The sequence below is a fragment of the Benincasa hispida genome, chromosome 6 (genome assembly GCF_009727055.1).
Source record: "Benincasa hispida cultivar B227 chromosome 6, ASM972705v1, whole genome shotgun sequence".
Lineage (NCBI taxonomy): Eukaryota > Viridiplantae > Streptophyta > Magnoliopsida > Cucurbitales > Cucurbitaceae > Benincasa > Benincasa hispida.
In genome coordinates this window covers 44,039,933-44,059,010 of record NC_052354.1, presented here as the reverse complement: position 1 = coordinate 44,059,010, position 19,078 = coordinate 44,039,933, and the positions used below count along the sequence as shown (strand labels likewise).

Genomic DNA, 19,078 nt, shown 5'->3' with positions numbered 1-19,078 from the left:
ATCATGCATACGCCGCATCTCTCCAAGAATATTCTCGCCGATATGGGAGGTTAGCTAACTGGCAGGAACATCAAGTGAACAAAATGACTTATTGATCTCGAACAAGCCATCATACTGAGCGGTACTGTTCATGTAACAAATGACAAGCATTTCGGCATTCATGCTCGCATTTTATGGCCGTTTGCTCACATTTTAAAATCTGAACTACGAAGATTTTATTGAGGATTTACAAAGTATGTCATACATATGCTGAATGTTACTCTCCGTCAATTTCAACTTATTAGCCTGACGTTAGGTGGATTACCCATGTTATGAGGATCTTAGTTATGCTAGGGTTATTCAGCAACTCTCTGATGGTAGTAATGTGGTGAATGTGTGACTCTGATACATCCTGATCACATCGTTGTTGAGAAGACCTGGGTAGACCGAAAAATTCATGTTATCACAAGGAAGATGGATTGGACAGAACTAGCCACTCGACAACGATGTTGGATTTTGTAACCAGTTTAGGACATAATCAAAGAAAGTGTCATTCGTTACTAAGACGGGCTCCAGATAGTTAGGATTGAATAATATAATATTTTTTTATTAATTATTTTCATTTTATTGTATATTCAATTTTTTTTATTATAATTTATTGTATATTCATTTTTTTTTATAATTAATCTACTGTATATTCAATTTTTTTTTTTTTGTAAATCAATAAAAGTTTTACATTATAATAATCTAATATATTCAATTTATTATCTAATGATTATTCAATTATAGTATAATAATCTAATATATTTAATTGTTGTTTCTAATGATTATTCAATTATAGTAATAATAGTCTAATATATTCAATTTGTTATCTAATGATTATTTCAATTATAGTATAATTAATCTATATATTCAATTTATTATCTAATGATTATTCATTATAGTATAATTAATCTATATATATTTTCAAATTATAGTCTAATGATTATTCAATTATAGTATGATTATTAGCTTCTTTTTTCTTCTTTTTTTTATAATATTTCTATGGAAAGATTTCAAATAAAGTGAAGACTCTTCGCTCTCTCTAAGATTCGCTCTCTCACATTCGCTCTCTCAGTATACGCTCTTTCTAATCTCGCTCTCTCCTAAGATCGTCGCTCTCGCTCTCTCCTAAGATCTCACTCTCACTTCTCGTCTCTCCTAAGATCTCATCATCTTCTCAATATCTCGCTCTCTCAGTTATTGTTGTTATTTTCCATTAATGATTACTAGCTTTCATTTCTTTTTAGAACAATCACAAACACTTTTTTTATTATGGAATTTACTACCAGAAACTCAATGCGTAATCTTAACATTCAATGTGTATTCCTGAATAATCTTCATTTTTTCAATTATTAACAACCATTTTCATTTTACCCAAGTTCAATGTTAGTCAGAATTAGTCAATTATAAACTAAATCTCGCTCTCTCCAACATTCCTCATTTGAATCTCGCTCTCTTCAAAATCTCGTTCAACATCTCGCTCTCTCCTACTATCTCGCTTTGAATCTCGCTCTCTCTTTAATCTTTTTCACCCACTTATCTCCTTAATGTCGTATTGAAGTTTCGACATGTGGTGTAACCTTCGACAACCTAATATATACAAAATTTGTTCGTAGACAAAGCTAATTCGGAATTGTCTTTCATTCCAAGGCATAACTTGTATCCATGCGCTTCATATTGCCCTGGAGTTCGCTCCCAGAAATTATAGCCATCCCACCCTCACGTCAAATCCCATAAGTCTCCGTCTAATTCGAAGATAACAAATGCATAGGTTGTTAGAAGCAGCTCGGTACACAGATACATATAGTATACCATCTCATTACTTTATTTCCTCTATGAGGAAAAAAGAAGTAATAAACCTGTAATCTCGAGGTGGATGTGTGTCGACAACAATTCAACCTTGACAGACAACCAGCTCAAGCGGGATTCGCGAGATTTCCTTGTCGAGGGTTGAAGTTTCGGCTTACGTATTGTTTCCAAGTTTTTCTTTGTTTGTCGAGTTCTCTTCACTCAACGTTCGAGGTCATCCTACCATCGATTAGTTGAGTTCATATGTTCTCACACGGTATTCTACGGTGCTCGAAATCAAAAAAAATTATTTCTCTATCCATTTTCAAAACAACAATATTTCTCTATAAAGGTTTGAAAACACAATTATTATTTAAAGGTCCCTATTGAAGCGTGTATATAAATATTAAACTACACACCAAGTTATATAATGTGGTTGCAATATTAATTTTAAATAATATAATTTGAAATTTCGCTAATTGGGAGAAGCTTATCCATTCAAAATCATTAAAAAAGAAACAGTAATTAGAAAGGTGGCTTGTCATTGTCAAATAGTTAATCAATATTATCACTAAATTCTTTGAATTTGACTACAAATCAAAACCTAAATGTGTTCGCTAAAAAAATTCAAAAACTCAAATTTGTCAAGGCATAATTTAATCTAAGCTCTTTTTGGATTAGGAAAGATGAAGACTTTAATTTTGAACATCAAAGAAGAAAATTAATAAATTCTTAACCATTGAATTTAGCTCTTAGAAGATAATTTCCTTGTTTTATTGATTCAAAATTTCTTAGATCGGACAAAAATTGGGGATAAAAAATAAGAAGGGTAATTTATAATGATTTGTATGGATATATATTTTGAAAGTTTTTATATTTTGTAAATATATTTTAGTTTCTTTTAAAATATTTAATCTCGTTATTTGAAATATCTTAGGATATTCTAATAAATAATTTATTCGAATATTAGTTTCTATTCAAAACTTTTATCCTACAATCTTTAACAAAAAAAATAAATAAACCTTTTAAAAAAAATGAATATAAGATAATGTCAAGGTTTTTGACGCATGGAGTGATGTCATTTGCCCCAAATTCAATGTTCCTATGTGTCAAGGCTTAGAGGTTTACAAACCAAACTCGATTATATTAATGAAATAAGCGATAATATAAAAGATTTTATTTTTAAATGAAAAAAAAATATTTTGAAATAAACATAGTTTCATGGGCAACGTGCTTGTACTATCCTCCTAAAATGATTTTGTCACGGTTCGTTATAATATATATATATATATTATAGGTATATATATATATATATACTATCTCTACTCTACTCAAGATCAAAAGAGGAAAGATGTATTCAATTTGAAGTGAGATGCTACAATTGAATAAACAAACTGAGTGAATCTCAAAAATACAAAAGAAAATCAAATAAATACAAAAATTGAAATGTTTGTCAAATTTAACTCAATTGAGTTGTTACTTGACCAAAATCAAATATAACTCACTCAAATTGAAGAACTATACATTTAACTTTCATATATGTTAAATTTGTACATAAAAACGTCATTTAATTTGAAATTTTAATCCAATTTTAAAAGTTTCTAACCTTGAATATAATTTATATAATTAAATTTATTTATTTATGTTTCAATATTAAATTGTTCCACTTTTTCTAACCAATTGATATTTTTATTATAAACACATGAATACAATTTAAGGCCAATTTAAAATGACTTTATAAGAGTTTAGAATTGTTTTTTAACACTCAAAATTTTTTTTTTTATGCAGTTAAGAAGTCATTTAAAAAAGCCATGTGGGTGAGATCATGATTCAAATTATCGGTAAATTAATGAAATTTTAAAACCACAAACAACTCAAGAGATTTAAAAATAGAGAAAATAATGTTGATGAACTGGGGTTTTGGCGTTGACTCAACCAAATAATATATTATATTTTATTTTTAGAAATAAGTTGCTGTTAAACAAACCACATTTTTCTAACCTTACCGAAAAAGGCTTCCATTCTGTATTAAAATATTCGAGTAATTATTATTAGGTTAAAATTTCATTTTTATTTATTTAATTTTAGTTCTAATAATTTTAATAAATCTTAAATTTAATCTTCATTTTTTTTTAATATCATTATTGTTTTTTTTAAAAAAAATTGTTATCCATTAACATTATTTAGATATTATATTGGGAGATTTTTAAAAGCAGAAAAATAAGAGAATATCTACACAAATAGCAAAATTTAAGTATAGTTATAGAAGTCTATCAGCGTCTATTAGTGATAGAAACTGATACAAACCTATCACTGATAGAGACTGATAGAAGTCTATCATTGATACTATAAGCAATGAAAACTGATACATGTTTATCATTGATAGAGATTTATAGAAGTCTATCGGTGTCTATTAATTTTGTTTTTGCTATTTCTGTAAATAGTTACTTTTTTTCTATCTGTGAAAAATTCTCTATTGTATTTCCTTACCTAAAAAATATTATTATTATTTATTTAATATCGCTAAAATTAAGTTTGAGAAAAATCAAGGATTTATTGAATATACATACATTAAAAAAATATAGAGACCAAAGATAAATTGTTTTAAATGGTAAAACTATTGAAAATATTTACAAATGATAACAAAATATCACAGTCTATCGAAGATAAGTCGCGATAGACTACTATCTGTGTCTTAGTCTATTCCAATCTATCTCAGATAAACTGTGATGTTTTGTTATTATTTATAAATATTTTTGTTCATTTTTCTATACTCGAAAACAGTACAAGACCAAAATGGTATTTTCTCCTATTATTAACAGACTTTTTCAACCTTTCAAATAAAAAAAAAAAGAAAAGAAAATAATTGACTTTTTGAATATTGAAATGGTTGTAATTGGAGTCCAAAAGTGGAAGGGGGTGGTCAGTTTTGGGTACCCGTTGAGGAAGGTTCATAGGAAACTCTAAAAGCAACAACTCTTCATATAATATTCATTACCATTAATGGAAAGAAGAAAGCTTTTCAATGCAATTAATCAAATTTACATGTGACGAAATTAAAAATTAATAATAATAAATAAAATCGTCAAAGTGGGAATAATTCAGTTCGGTCCTATTTGATAGGTACAGATCTTCTTTAAAGTCAGACGTTCAAATTCTTTTCTCTCTCTCTGTCATTTTCTTAAGTTGTTAATAGTTTTTTTAGCAAATACATCACCTTAGACGCAGGAAAGCACCGAAGAGAAGAGCCAATGAAGCTCAATTATGGGTCACTTTGTTCTCTTATCTAGGGACTTTACAAAATGAATAATATATACCGAAGAAGCGAGATTAAAATTTTTAAGAAAAATCAACCTCTGATAAATTAAAATCGTCCCGAATCACAATCTCCAAAGAATTTGATTGACTTTTACACGAAGATTTCGGCGCTACCATATTCGATCCAAGTCGTTCAAGCCTTCAACCATTGGGTTTGAATCCATCAACTTCACACCCCCAAGTTGCTAACAGGTTAAATATTCTTTTTTATTTTTTTAAAAAAAGGGTTAGGTATTAACTTCAGATAGCCAATATTTACTTAGTAGACTTAAAATTTTAATGGAGAAAAAAATGTCATCTGAGGTTTTTTTCCCCTTTTTACTTACAATTTTGTACTAATATCTGATAAATTTTTTTTGTTAAAATATTATTTTAGTCTATGTAAATTATATTTATTTTTTTAGCTCTTATTCCTTTTAATTATCTAATTTTAGTCTACATAATTCTAATAAATCTTTAAATTATGTCATTGTTCAAAAATATTAGATATAACCTTCAAAATTTATTAGATAATAATAATAATTTTCAGTAAGAAAAAACATTATATGAATATATTTTTCTTGATCCATCATTTCAATACCTTATCGAGTAAAAAAAATACGTTAAAACACATAGTTTTTTTTTAAAAAAAATGTCACATGACAAATTTTGATTGATGTACAATTATTAAACAAATGCTAATAAAAGACAACTTTTTCATGAAAAATAACAATAAACTAACATTAAATTTTTAAGATTTATTAAAAACACGTATAAAAGTTTAGACATTTTAAAAAAAATTATATGGTCTCTTTCAAATTCTTATGTCATCAAAATTTATCATCAACCAAAAAAAATTTATAAGAAAACTTAAGTTTTTTAATTAAATTATAGGCTTTTTTTTTTCTGAAAAAAGAACAATTGCAATTAATCTCAACTTACTGTCATCCCTTTTATTTATTAAATCCACTGCATCTAATCTCATCGTTTTCATTAAACCAGCAGACTTTAAATATTTAAACAGATAAAGAGAGAGAAAGTGATTGCTATATAAAATCCCAACTCCCAAATTCCATCTCTTAACAGACCCAACTTAAAAATTAGAGAGAAAAATTGCAAAGAGAATGGCCGGAATTTGGAGCATCGGAGTGTTGGCGGAGGACTGTGTTTCCACAATTCTGTCACTTACAAGTCCCTCGGATGTGGGGAAATTATCCCTGGTCTCGTCGGTGTTTCGATCGGCAGCGGAATCCGACGTGGTTTGGGGGAGATTTTTGCCGAAAAACTACGAGGAGATTCTGGCGGCGTCTGATATCTCGGGCGAGTCTCCGTTGAAATCGAAGAGAGAGGTTTTCTTGCGACTCTGTTGTCCGATCCTGCTGGACGGCGGTAGAAAGGTAAATAAAAAATTTGAAGTCCGTAAGATTTTGGGATGTTCAATTAATTTGTTAGTGAACTGAAATAAAAAAAGAATAATAATATATAATAAAATGTTTTAATTTTGAATAGAGGTTTGAGTTGGATAGATTTGGGGGGAAAATTAGCTACACATTATCTGCAAGAGAGTTGGGTATCACATGGAGCTCTGATCCACTCTGTTGGAGCTGGAAATCTCATCCTCAATCAAGGTATTTTTCTTCTTTATTTTTGTAACTCTCCCAATTAAATATATTAAGCTTTGATTAAATTTAAAAAAAAAATAAAAAAATGTGCAGATTCCCAGAAGTGGTGGAGCTTAGAACAGTGAGTTGGCTGGAAATCAAAGGGAAAATCAGAACCCAAATGGTATCATCAAACACAAAGTATGGAGCATATCTTTTGTTGAAGATTTCAGAGAGAGCTTATGGATTGGATTTAATGCCAGCTCAAGTTTCTCTTCAATTGGGAAATAATAATAATAATAATAATAATAATAATAATAATAATATCCGTGAAGCCTATGTTTGGTTACACCATAAATCAGATGAGAAGAAGCAAGATTTGGAGTATCTGTTTTATGGGAACAGAAGGGAAAGAGCCAGAAAATTAGCACTAACTTCCTATAATAATAATAATAATTTAGAGAATTATAAGGAAATTAGGGTTCTGAGAGAGAGGGAAGATGGTTGGTTGGAGATTGAATTGGGAGAGTTTTTCAGTGGAGAAAGTGATGAAGAAGTGAATATGAGTTTCATGGAAACCAAAGGCTTTCAACTCAAATCTGGACTTATTATTCAAGCCATTCAAGTCAGGCCTAAATATTGATCCTCTTCATACTTTTTACCCCTCAATTTTCAATTTTTTTCACTTTAAATTACTTGTTAATTAACATTCTTTTATTCATTACAAATCTACACCTCCTTTTTAACTTCTTTTCTTTTCTTTTCTTTTCTCTTTTTCTCTTTTCAATCTTCTAATAACAAAATTATACCTTCATTCATTTATTTGTCTTCACTTTACGCTACTCTTTAATGTTCGATGGATGATCAAAAACACTTCAAAAAATCTCTCATCTCATATATTAATTCTATTTACTCTATTTACTCCATCATTCCAAGTTATTAATTTAATTAAATAGAGGTGGGTGTGACAAGTCCTCTATTAAATATATATAGTAGTTTAACATTGATTTGCATATACACTCCAAATATAAGAGTGGTATTTACAACTATTTATAACATACAAAACCAACTGTCACAATCGCTCTTTCGGAAGCTTCTCTTAGCAATTTTGCGGCACTTGTTCCCGCTCACGAACAAGTCAGCCAACTCGAATACGGACCACCGTTAGCACACCGAGTGCCTCTCGCAACCTCCACCCCATTTTAGGAAAAACGAGTTCGGATAAAAGGTTTTCGAAAGCAGTTTTTGTGAGTGTGAATAAGGAAAGAAAGATTGTAGTAGACTAGAAAGCTACTACTCCAGATATGGGGAAGTGAGTAATACTAAGTTTTAACATACATACTACAATGTCAATGTGAATATGACATTCTACATACAACAAATGCTCCCTAAATTTTAACATACAACTATTTATAACATAACTACAATGTCAATAACATACATACTACAATATCAATGTGAATATGATATCCACATGCTCCAAACGAGTTTGGATTTACAATCCAAATGACTTAAATAAAGTCTTCAACCGAACCCTTAAAATTCAGGTTGAATTGAGTTGTTAGGTTATAACTTATTTTTTCTTTTTAATTAAAACTATGTAAATTTATATACAACACATTACTAATTCAAATACCAAATTATCAACGATATTTATTGCAAGCTTTAAACCAAGACAAATATCATAACTTTTAAAATAATATTAAAAAATCACAAATTAATCAATATAAAGCAATCAAACTTTAAACAAAGATATATATATATATATATAACCAATATATATAAAATTTGAGTTGGATTTAATCCACCTAAATTTTTTAGTTAACTCGTGACCCGACCCAACCCAATCGAACCAAAAAAAAATTAATCCAACCCTTAGATTGGATAGTTCAAATAGTTCAAATGGTCATTTATTTGAACCCACGTTGAAGAAAAGAAACATAATAGACTAGAAAGTGAACATTTAATAAAAATCAAAATTAAAAGGGTAAATATCAAAACAATTGAAACAAAAATTTTAACATTTAGAACCCAGATCGAACTCAAAACAAAAGAACTAAAAAGATAACATATTTTGAAGCCTCGAGACCAAATAACTTATAGATCAAAAGGATATTTTCCCAAAATTATACTCTACTGCAAACTATCATAAAAAAGTTTTTAAAAGACTTGGTGAAACTTTTAAAAATATCACCGGGAAATTTCTGGCGGAACATAAATACATATAAAATCAAATAACAAAACAATAGTTTAATGACAGGAAAATATGCTATCATAATATTTTTAAAAAATCCAAATTCCACCCTAATCTCCCAAGGTTTTCATCAAATTCTCACCAAACTTCGATAATAATTAAAAGTAAAACAATCAGATGAAGTTAACTGAGAAAAAAAATGCGAAGTCTTGAAACAATATCTTCCAGTGAATCCGATTTTGGTTTTATAAGGAAAACTTGTACTAAGACATGACTGAATCTCACATAATAATATTTCTGCAAGTCTAGCAAAACGTGAATATTTTGTCTCACAAAAAGGGTTGAACATATACTGAAACTAAACTCTGAATCCCCTGCTGTTTCTCTTTCCTCTTGCTCTCTCGAACTTCCTTCCCTTTGACCTCACGTATGGTTTCGTGTGGCTGTGAGGCACACCAGGAGCCGGACCAAAGTGCTTCACGGCTTCACGAGAGTTCTTAGGTCCACGAAGAAGAACCTTCGAAACCAAAAATTAACAGAACATTAAGTATTGAATCTAAGCATTCGTCCATGTTGTTTGACAAACTGGCGGCTACCAAGATAAGCATGAACTGATCAAATTAGAGGACAGGTGAATAAAATAGGCATATATAACATTCAGCGGCATTTTATTTATTTGTTTGTTATTTATGTCTATTGAGGAGCCTTATACAAGCATCACAGTTGCATTAGCATAAGCATCGTACCGTATTCTGGCCAAGAGGAGCCCTCAGGGCAAGCTGGTCGAATGTCAAACACTCACCACCTGCCTTCTCAATCCTTGCCCTTGCAGTCTCAGTAAACCTCAATGCTGTAACTTTCAAAGCTGGGACTTCATAGACACGAATGTCATCTGTCACAGTTCCAACAATGACGGCAACTTTTTCTTCCTACACCATGTTAACCACCAGAGAATTTAGATAATGTTATATGACTCCTAGAAAGCGGAAATCAAAATGTAAAGAAAGTGTAGTGCATAATAGAAGCACACACCTTTCCCTTCATGTACTTGATAAGTCTGGATAGTGAAATTGGTGGCTTGTTCACCTTGCTCATGAACAAGCGCTTGAGGATCACTGCATTGAAATTGCTTCCAGTTCTTCGAACAAGAAACCGGTACAACTGAATTCATTAAACACAATAAAGATCCGTTGTTTAAGCAACCCAAATAAGCATAATTAAATGATAAAAATGTTGTAAAGCATGGAACAAATCATAGCTGATTTCAACCACAGAAAAAAGGGAAGAGACCCAACAACAACCACATAGATTCCCCAGTTTGGATTACAAACCCACATTATTGAGCTTGGAGGAAAAAAAATTTAAAATAATAGATACGCAAAAGGACACAAAGCTCTTATGGAAATAATTGATTTAAGACTACAGGCCAGTTCCCTCAGAGAAAACTTGAAGATCAGTCATTTAGGCTCCATCTGATAACCATTTGCTTTTTGGTTTTTGTTTTTGAAAATTAATCCTATTTCATCAACATTTTTTACAGTGATTTGCATCTTTCTTAAGTACAATGGTTGAATTCTTAGCCAAATTCCAAAAACAAAAGCAACCTTTTGAAGGCTACTTTTTTAGTTCTCAAAATTTGGCTTGGTTTTTTAAACCATGGATGAAAAGTAGATAACAATGGAAGAAATTTGGAGGTGAAGTAGTGTACATAGGTTTTATTTTCAAGAAAAAACAAAAAAACAAGATGATTACCCAGCAGAGCCTTAGTGATCAGTATTAGCATGGTTAAAAAACACAAAACATCACAGGGAACTATCAGTATTGAAAAGCCAGCACATCCTTTACAAAATGCAGGGAAAAAGAAGTCATCGATTGAAACAGCAAAAGGAAGCGCCAAGGGGTTCGGTAATTTATACACGACCCATATTTTTCATCTTTATTTTACTTCCAAATTCAAAAGCACATGAAACAAACTTCTGAGGTAGAATACTTTGAGCTCAGATAAATATGTGAACATAGTCCAGTCCTTGACCTTTAGAAAGTCTCATAATGAGCTGGGTATCACATATTTCATCATTGCGTCTGATAAAACAATCGCGTTCCATTTTAAGTATAATTAAAAAAGAAATTAAAACATTGACTCCATGAGAACAAGAATAGATACAATTTACTAAAGGGCAATGATTAACGATATCTTCTGCTTCATAGTTCAAACTGAAGAAGAAAATTAAATCTAAACCTGGGCTCAGATAAATGTGGAAATCGTTCATTCCTTGACCTACGAAAGATCTCATAATGAGCTGGGATACACAAATATCATCACTGCACATAAGTGTTGCTCTACTCTCTTATCAAACAACGAGATTTCAACCACAACAAAAAAGGAGGTTCAAAATAATGCTGGAAGAATTAGATTGGAAACTCCGTTCTCCATTCACGATATCTTAACTAAAATCACAACATATTTTTTCATTCAAAAAAGGAATCCAAAATAACTGATCTCCATATTCTAAGAAAAACCCACGTGAAAGCAAGATGATTAGAAAAAACAACCTTGACAAGGAGCTTGAGGTAGATATCATCGGACTTGGGGGCAGTCCTTTTGGTCTTCTTGCTCTTGCCTCCTGCTACAAGATCAATACCCTGTGATAAAAGGAAACACGTTTCAGACATTGATCTACGCCATTGGAAGCAGAGAAAGAGAATGAAAGAGAGAAAGAGGAAGATAAAGAGACGGACCATTGGAGCTCTTCGTTGAGTAACCCTTCTCTTCGGCGACGGCGACTGCGAAGAGCGAAGGAAAATGGCTCTAGGGTTCTTTAAGACCCTTTTTATGGAAGACGAGGGCAAAAGTGGAGTAACACTGCGGCGCGTTTAACCTATCTTTCGAAGTAGCATCCTGACCGTACACGTGTACTGTCTTCTAATTTACAGTTTGATTTAATTTCGGGGTTTTATAATCCATGTCTACGTTTAATTTTTATTTTAAAAACAAATACACGGTTGGTTTTTGTGTTTAGTTTTCATCCGGCATTTAAATCTTAAAATGTTGCATTTTTTGTCTTTAAAATTGGGTGTACATGAATTCAATTGGATTGTGTTTGGGATATTTTTTCTAGATCAATTTGAACATTTTGATCGTTTGGGTTGGCAACCAAAAGACTCGAATAAAATAGTCAATCCAATCCGAATTGGGTTGGATTGAATTGTCTGAGTTATATGTAAATTTATCTACAATACATAACTAATAACTATGTATAATAAAATATTGACTATGTATGTGGATTAATATTTTATCACATTAAGTTATTTTATTAGATTGGGCTATTATGTGATTTAATTAGTTAGCCTCCTAGTCATGGACATGATGGATAGAGATAATTTCTAGTTAAATAAGGTTTAATGGAAACCTATTTAAACTAGTATATAAAAAGACCTTGCGCTATGGTCTCCAAGATACCAATATAATAAGGATTGTTTGGGGTGCAGAATTAATATAGAATGTCTGAAGTTTATATGTCTTCATATGTCTGTGTTTAGGGTACATTGTTGTTTTGTCTGAGTTCATATGTTTGTGTTTGGGATGCAGAGTATATAGAATGTCAGGAGTATCTGGTGTAGTTTTCGTATAAAAGTTGATATAAAATAAAATGTTCAAATGATCTATTTGTTTGTTTCGGAACTTTCTTATACCACAATTCTACGAATGGTTTGTTTGACTAAAATTTTGATTGAAATTTATTAAGTATACATATCTTTTATAATCATGAATTATGGTCTAGGTTTTAGTTTTGGATATTTCCTTCCAAAATTCATGGGTTAATTAGATTTTTGGGTGAAAATCGAATTTAATTAGGGAAAATGAGGTGTTTTCAACTTATTTAGGGAAAAGGGAGTGAATTTTTTGTCCTTATCCGATGGATTATTTTATTTTTATTTTTTCCCGACTAAATGTGCCTCTTAAAGAGACACATTCATTAAAAAAATAAATAAGGATGTGTCTCTTAAAGATATGCAATCTTAAAAAATATATATAAAATAAAATAAGAATGCATCTCTAAGAGATGCATTCATAAATAATATATATATATATATATATATATATATATATATATAATATATATAATATATATATATATATATATATATTGCTTTTATTTTTTTCTCATTCTTTTAACAACCCGAACCCCAACTCTTTCTTTTCTTTGTTTTTTTATAGTTAATAATATTCCACTTGTTTAATTATAAATCATTGTTACCTAAAATCAACTATCTCACTAATCTCATTATTCTTCCATACTTAGTTGTTAGAAAAAAAATTCAAATGTTGAGGGAGAGGACATCATGGAAGTATGTGTAAAATGATCGAGTGGCATTGTTGGATATTCATTCCGAACATTAGGTCGAGTAGGAACATCATGATGTCTCATTGGATCACCTTGTTCTTCCATTGGAATATCACCATTGAAAATCGCACTCGATATATAAAGATGAGTCTACGCAAGGCTCTTTGAGCAGATAATGGCGAATTTGGAAGCTCGGCCTGAAAAAGAACTGAATAACAAGTTAATGACTTTAAAATTTATTTTGGTGTGCAATGAAGAAATAAAATCAAACAATCATAGTAAATAATAAACTCATGCCAACAAGTGATAAGATGCTTCTACTTTAGTTATGTGTCGCCTGCTCATATTGGAATACCATTCAATATATCGAGGCTCAGTACCTACACCGTCGTTAATAGGAGGTCCATTAACAACCAAACTCTGACAATTTTCCCAAATTTAAATTTGAGGAGCCAAATATGCAATCCAGTGAATGGAGTCGGGCGTCTGTGTTGCATGGTTGAGGAATTTGTTGCAACATCCCAAATTGATGCATCACATGATCTGGGTGATGCCACTCCACAACGAAAAAGCATATAAGTGGACATTTGGGTGTCTATATCTCGTTTCCATCAAGACAATATGGCGGCAATAGTTGGATGAGATGATTATATGGCTCCCAAATAATCTACATGCATATATGTCAAAATATAAATGAACCAGAAGATTCAAACCTTATGAATATATGATATATGAATGAATAAAATATTACCTGGTTAGGCATATGTGTATCTAGTATGTGCCTATATTTTACTTGAACATGCGTCGATGCTCTAATTACAGAATAGTTGTCATTCCATCTACAACAACCACAGGTTGAATTTTAGCTATTAGTATTTCATAATGAACACAACAACAATGAGGTAAATATGCTTACTGTACTGCAAGTGGTATGTCACCTAAGTTGTTCTCATATCGATGGAGTCGTCGAGGCGCTAAAAGAGGAAATCGATCCCATGCCCAAATTTGCAGCAATAGAAGTGGGTTTGCAATGTCTTTTCCANAGAGGAAATCGATCCCATGCCCAAATTTGCAGCAATAGAAGTGGGTTTGCAATGTCTTTTCCACCTATAATTGCACCCTTGCATAGTTGCTTATATAACCATGCAAGACATCCAGTCCCCCAACTGTAAGTCTTGGCAACATCAAAATCTACCAAAAGAGGAAGATACATCAGGTGCACTCTGCTATTGGATTTGTCGAAAAATACCAATCTTCCAATCAACGTGAGAATATATGCTCGAGCATATCATTGCAGGTCATCTTCGTCTGCATTATCTGGTAGATGGGCGAAGTTGTTAAATTGATCAGCTAACCATGGTAGGCTTAGACAACCTCCCCTAAGAACGACGTCATTCGTGGTTACGCCTAAAAGAAGGGCACAAAGTTGTTCTCAGTCATAATTTAGTGACCCGATCAATGGTCTTCCATTAATCGGGAGTCCAAATTGGATAGTTACATCTTGAAGTGTAACTGTACACTCTCCATGCAACATGCGGAAAGTGTGTATCTCCTGTTGCCATCGTTCGACTGATGTCGTTATCAGATGTCAGTCTAATTGTATAAATTTAAGGTATAGTTGTATAAATTTGATACAAGAGACTTCGTAGAATCCTGCAGCACGTAGATAGTTCAATATACAAGGGTCTGGGTTCTCTTGCCTTCGAATAACAGTCTCTCTTCGCCGACAATGCATAGCATTGATATGCTCAACTTAAAACGGAGAGTAGACATGTTGCACCACCGATAATGTAAATCCAATTCTTTGCAACAATAAATTTAGAATATCAGAAACCGAGGGCTTTGATACCAATTGAAAGAACTCTTATACAAGAGTACCTCTGAGCGAAAACGAGTCTTTCCAAAGTCATTGGGACAGAATTACCACATTTACATTCACACATACAAATATGCATCATAATACTAAATTACCGACATGCTTAAAGATTAATAAACAGGATACTAAGTAAACTTATCGGTTGAAGACTCTCATCGCAACAAATCTCGCTTTCGCTGGAACGACAAGCATCGTTTAGCAACACCCAATCGTCTACCACGAACAGTCCCCATACGAACAGGTGAAGAAAAGAGACAACATCACCACTTGGAACCCTCAGTATTCTCGAAGTGAGAATCCAAAGAGTGTGCTCTGTTCGGATTTGGTAGAGAGGAGGAGGAAAGAAGATCATATACAATGATCAAGCAAGTGGGAGAAAAACTCGTCTATTGTATAGACAAAATGTTCGATCATTTAGGTAAAGTATACAATTGTGTAGGAAAAGCTAAGCGATCGTCTATACAATTGTTTAGTAAAGCTCGGGCGCTAAACGATCGTTTAGTAATCAGCGCGCGCGGTGTAAGCAATTGTACAGTAAAAACACTCGTATAGGATCTGATTTACTAAGCGACAACTCTCTATAATTGCAACACAGTGTGAGCTATTTAAGCGTCTCAAAACGATTCTTCATCTCTCATCCGTTACGAAAAACAAAGAAAACGCCGGCCAATTATCCTATAACTGTCCAATTAATAAATAATAAATAATAATCACGTTATGTTCATAACCTATGGTTTTAATATCATATATTAACCATAGTATTTTTCCTCCACTAGATATCCAATTTCCTCCAAATTAATATATCTCATACATAAAGTAATTATATCACATATATTTAACTAGTTCAATATATCATATATAATCGAACCCTCTTGTGAATTTGAAAATTTCAAACTGATCAAAAAACTGATTCTCAACTTGTATCCAAGCTACCGGGACCTTATGGACCTATGGCTCAAAGCTCTAACGGTAACGTGAATAACGATAATAAACTCCTTAGCCATGATATCCACCATCCGTAACTGCCAAGCATTGTACTAAAGATCGACAGCTGAACTCTCTTACCATAGAATATGGTCTATGTCACTGATGTAATCAAATCATCAGTACGATCCCCTTCAACAGATTGCTCATAAGTACAGTTGGGTCAAATTACCAATTTTGCCCCTATAGTAATCTTACTCTCCTTAAGTACCACTGATCCATCTAATGAACAATATAAACTAGTCCTACTATTGGTGAACACCTCTTGGACTATGAGAAGATGTGTGGCCCACCATCGTTCAAGCCCCGGGCAGCCCTTAAGGGACAATCAATCGACTACCCCTACTTTGGGGAAGGAGTGAACTCCATCTTGTGTAGCTGAGTTCCCAGCTCTGAAATCAGACGAATCCCCAAAGTGGTAGGTCATGTTACGTATGGTCATCCTAGTGAAGTGAAGTCTTTGTCATGAATGTGGTTATATAACAAGACGTTAACATTTAATGGTCAGGTCTTATACAAACTCTCTGTATAGGATGCCCCTACTCGCATGTCCTCTACACGAATGATTAAGGTCAGACCATCTACGATAAGTCACAACATTTGTAACTATTCCATAAAGCAGGCCGCATCCGTAGCGTTACCAGGATAAGGTTTCCTTCTTATATCCATATACTACAGACCATTTTGGTTGTCACTTAAGACATGATCCACTTGTATATCACCACATACATGCTTAAGTCACATAAAGACAACCAGGGATTTTAAGTTTATTGGTTTGTGGTAAAGCAATAAAACATCCAAATGTACAAAATTAAGAAGTGAAGTAAATATTATATATTATACATCACAAGCATTCGTACAAACTGTTTATAAACTACAAGACACGAGACTTTAGGGCATTAACCCCAACAACGATGACTACCATCATGTGATTGTGTCCACTGCTTGTGATCTATGGAAGCGAAATATAGTAAGCAATTAAGGTTTGTTGTTTGAAGTTCGACCATATAGTCATTAAACTTTCGAACTTGAAATTTTGATCCTGCACTATACACCAAACTTTTTAATAGACTATTTTTTATATTTGTCGTTAAAATTACTTGCCACATGTCGCAAGCAGAATTTGTGGTGTATTCAAACTCAATTGTTAGGGTTTCTAATGGCAGATATAATGTCTTTGTATCTATATGAAATTAGACACATTCCCTCCCTTCTTGCACCACATGATCCCATAAATCTCAAAAACTAGCCCCATGAGTCAACACTTTGCTCTGGTACAATAACGTGCACAACTAGATAGACGTGACCATTTACATCGACTGAGGTAGCTATTAACAATGTTCCTTCATACTTCCCTTACAAATGAGTTCCTTTAATTTGAAGCAGTGGCCTGTAATGCTTGAAATCCTCAATAACAGGTCCAAACGACCAAAACACACTATTGAACATTACAATCCTTTCATCACAATCCACCTCATTTAGCCTTCAATAGACGATTGTACCGGGGTTTGTGATTTGTAAGATATTCATTCATTTAGGCAGAAAATTATACGATTCGATCCAATCTCCGAATATCTTCGCAATTGCTTTTCTTCTTCCGTCACACACTTTCCAGTAACTAACGGAATAACCATATTTTTTCAAGATAATATCTTGTAATGTTTTGATGTCAAGTAACAAATTTTTTTTCACTATGCTGCTTACCTCAGATGCAATTAGATATGAGTTCAATTGATTGTGGTCCTAACTCAGTCTTGCATACACACAGGAATGAGGGCCATATACTGGGTAATTTTAAATATACCATGTTTTTTATGGCAAACAGTGTGAAGTCTCCACATGCACCTATTGCCATATCTTTTACACCTAACAACCCATGTTGGTTTATTTGACTTAATGAATTCAAAATTTTGATGTCGAATGATTGAATAGTTTTTCACTGCATTTTTTTAAATCCAATTTGGAATTGAATATCATCCCCTTAAGCAGTAAATCAGACCCCATATTAGTGTCCTCCCCCATTGTCGAATCGGGTTCAATGTTCATCAGGTCTATCTTAGTAAATGTTTTGGAGACTTCATGAACGCCATAAAATTGACTAGGTAGTTAATCTAGATCGATATCATCATCGTCTATTTCAACTTTTTCGTTGTTTGTGGCAATAGTTGGATCACAATGCTCATCCTCCACATCATGATTTTCCAACTCAATAATAGTTTCAACTTCTTTTCTCGTTGAGGCTGGACTTAGGGACATTGGGTTGGGATATATACAATTCAACTCTATTTGAAGGGTATGGAGCATTGCTCATCATGAACCGTATACCAGCCTCACTTCATAATGAGATGAGGATATAGAAAGTAGATCCTGCTACATAACTACCATATCTAAATATTACCTCTACCCCATCATCTCTATTTATGGATAACGCATCACATAATCCATCTATTAATATATTGAATTCAATTTGACGATGCATATTTATACGAAGAGATGGTTGCCTATCATATTATATCCCATTTGGCCCATTAACAATGTTTCCATGCATATAACATAAAAATTTCCACAAAGTCCATCGTAATTTGGCCAATGCAATATGATATTTATCATAATATATGTAAGTATATATTATGTCAACTATATTAATGTGTTATTGCTATTTGTATAAAGGAATGTTTTTTTTTAAAAAAAAAAAATAATATCCATCTTCAAACAAAATAATAAAAAAATTAGATACAAAATCATGATAAATATTGTTACTAAAGTCATGCATCATCATTTGACCATAAATCAATGATAAATATTATTTTACATTGACATGAATTTATGTTCTTTAATCATCATAAAATTTACAACATTAAGGTGAATAATCCAAAATAAATTGACTAGATAAATAGTAAACATAACAGCAATAACAACAATAATACTAACAATAACATTAATATTAACATTCAAATATTCAATATTCAAT

General features: G+C 32.1%; 2 protein-coding genes and 2 non-coding genes across 4 annotated transcripts; 1 reads left to right on the top strand and 3 right to left on the bottom strand.

The window, feature by feature from the left end:
* The first annotated feature begins 6,164 nt into the window (after positions 1-6,164).
* Positions 6,165-7,525, top strand: LOC120080208 (F-box protein PP2-B13-like). The gene is made up of 3 exons (XM_039034785.1): positions 6,165-6,503; positions 6,616-6,734; positions 6,822-7,525. The coding sequence occupies exons 1-3, from the start codon at positions 6,231-6,233 to the stop codon at positions 7,348-7,350; spliced, it is 921 nt and encodes a 306-aa protein (XP_038890713.1). The 5' UTR covers positions 6,165-6,230; the 3' UTR covers positions 7,351-7,525.
* Positions 7,526-9,103: 1,578 nt separating this feature from the next.
* LOC120080585 (60S ribosomal protein L18-3) lies at positions 9,104-11,788 on the bottom strand. The gene is made up of 5 exons (XM_039035302.1): positions 11,641-11,788; positions 11,455-11,544; positions 9,934-10,062; positions 9,648-9,830; positions 9,104-9,418 (listed from the first exon to the last, which is right to left on the bottom strand). Exons 1-5 carry the CDS (start codon positions 11,641-11,643, stop codon positions 9,260-9,262), a joined length of 564 nt encoding a protein of 187 aa, XP_038891230.1. The 5' UTR covers positions 11,644-11,788; the 3' UTR covers positions 9,104-9,259.
* On the bottom strand, positions 10,891-10,988 carry LOC120080636. Its single transcript, XR_005482589.1, has one exon. It is a non-coding gene; the product is annotated as a small nucleolar RNA snoR69Y (small nucleolar RNA).
* LOC120080635 lies at positions 11,139-11,231 on the bottom strand. Its single transcript, XR_005482588.1, has one exon. It is a non-coding gene; the product is annotated as a small nucleolar RNA snoR69Y (small nucleolar RNA).
* Positions 11,789-19,078: the final 7,290 nt, after the last annotated feature.

Coding starts and splice junctions, on each gene's coding strand:
- LOC120080585 (XM_039035302.1), bottom strand. Junction 9,831..9,933: donor TCAAGTACATGAAGGGAAAG/GTGTGTGCTTCT, acceptor AACATGGTGTAG/GAAGAAAAAGTTGCCGTCAT. Junction 9,419..9,647: donor CTCCTCTTGGCCAGAATACG/GTACGATGCTTA, acceptor TTGGTTTCGAAG/GTTCTTCTTCGTGGACCTAA.
- LOC120080208 (XM_039034785.1), top strand. CDS start 6,231: ATGGCCGGAATTTGGAGCATCGGAGTGTTGGCGGAGGACTGTGTTTCC. Junction 6,504..6,615: donor TGCTGGACGGCGGTAGAAAG/GTAAATAAAAAA, acceptor AATTTTGAATAG/AGGTTTGAGTTGGATAGATT. Junction 6,735..6,821: donor AAATCTCATCCTCAATCAAG/GTATTTTTCTTC, acceptor AAAAATGTGCAG/ATTCCCAGAAGTGGTGGAGC.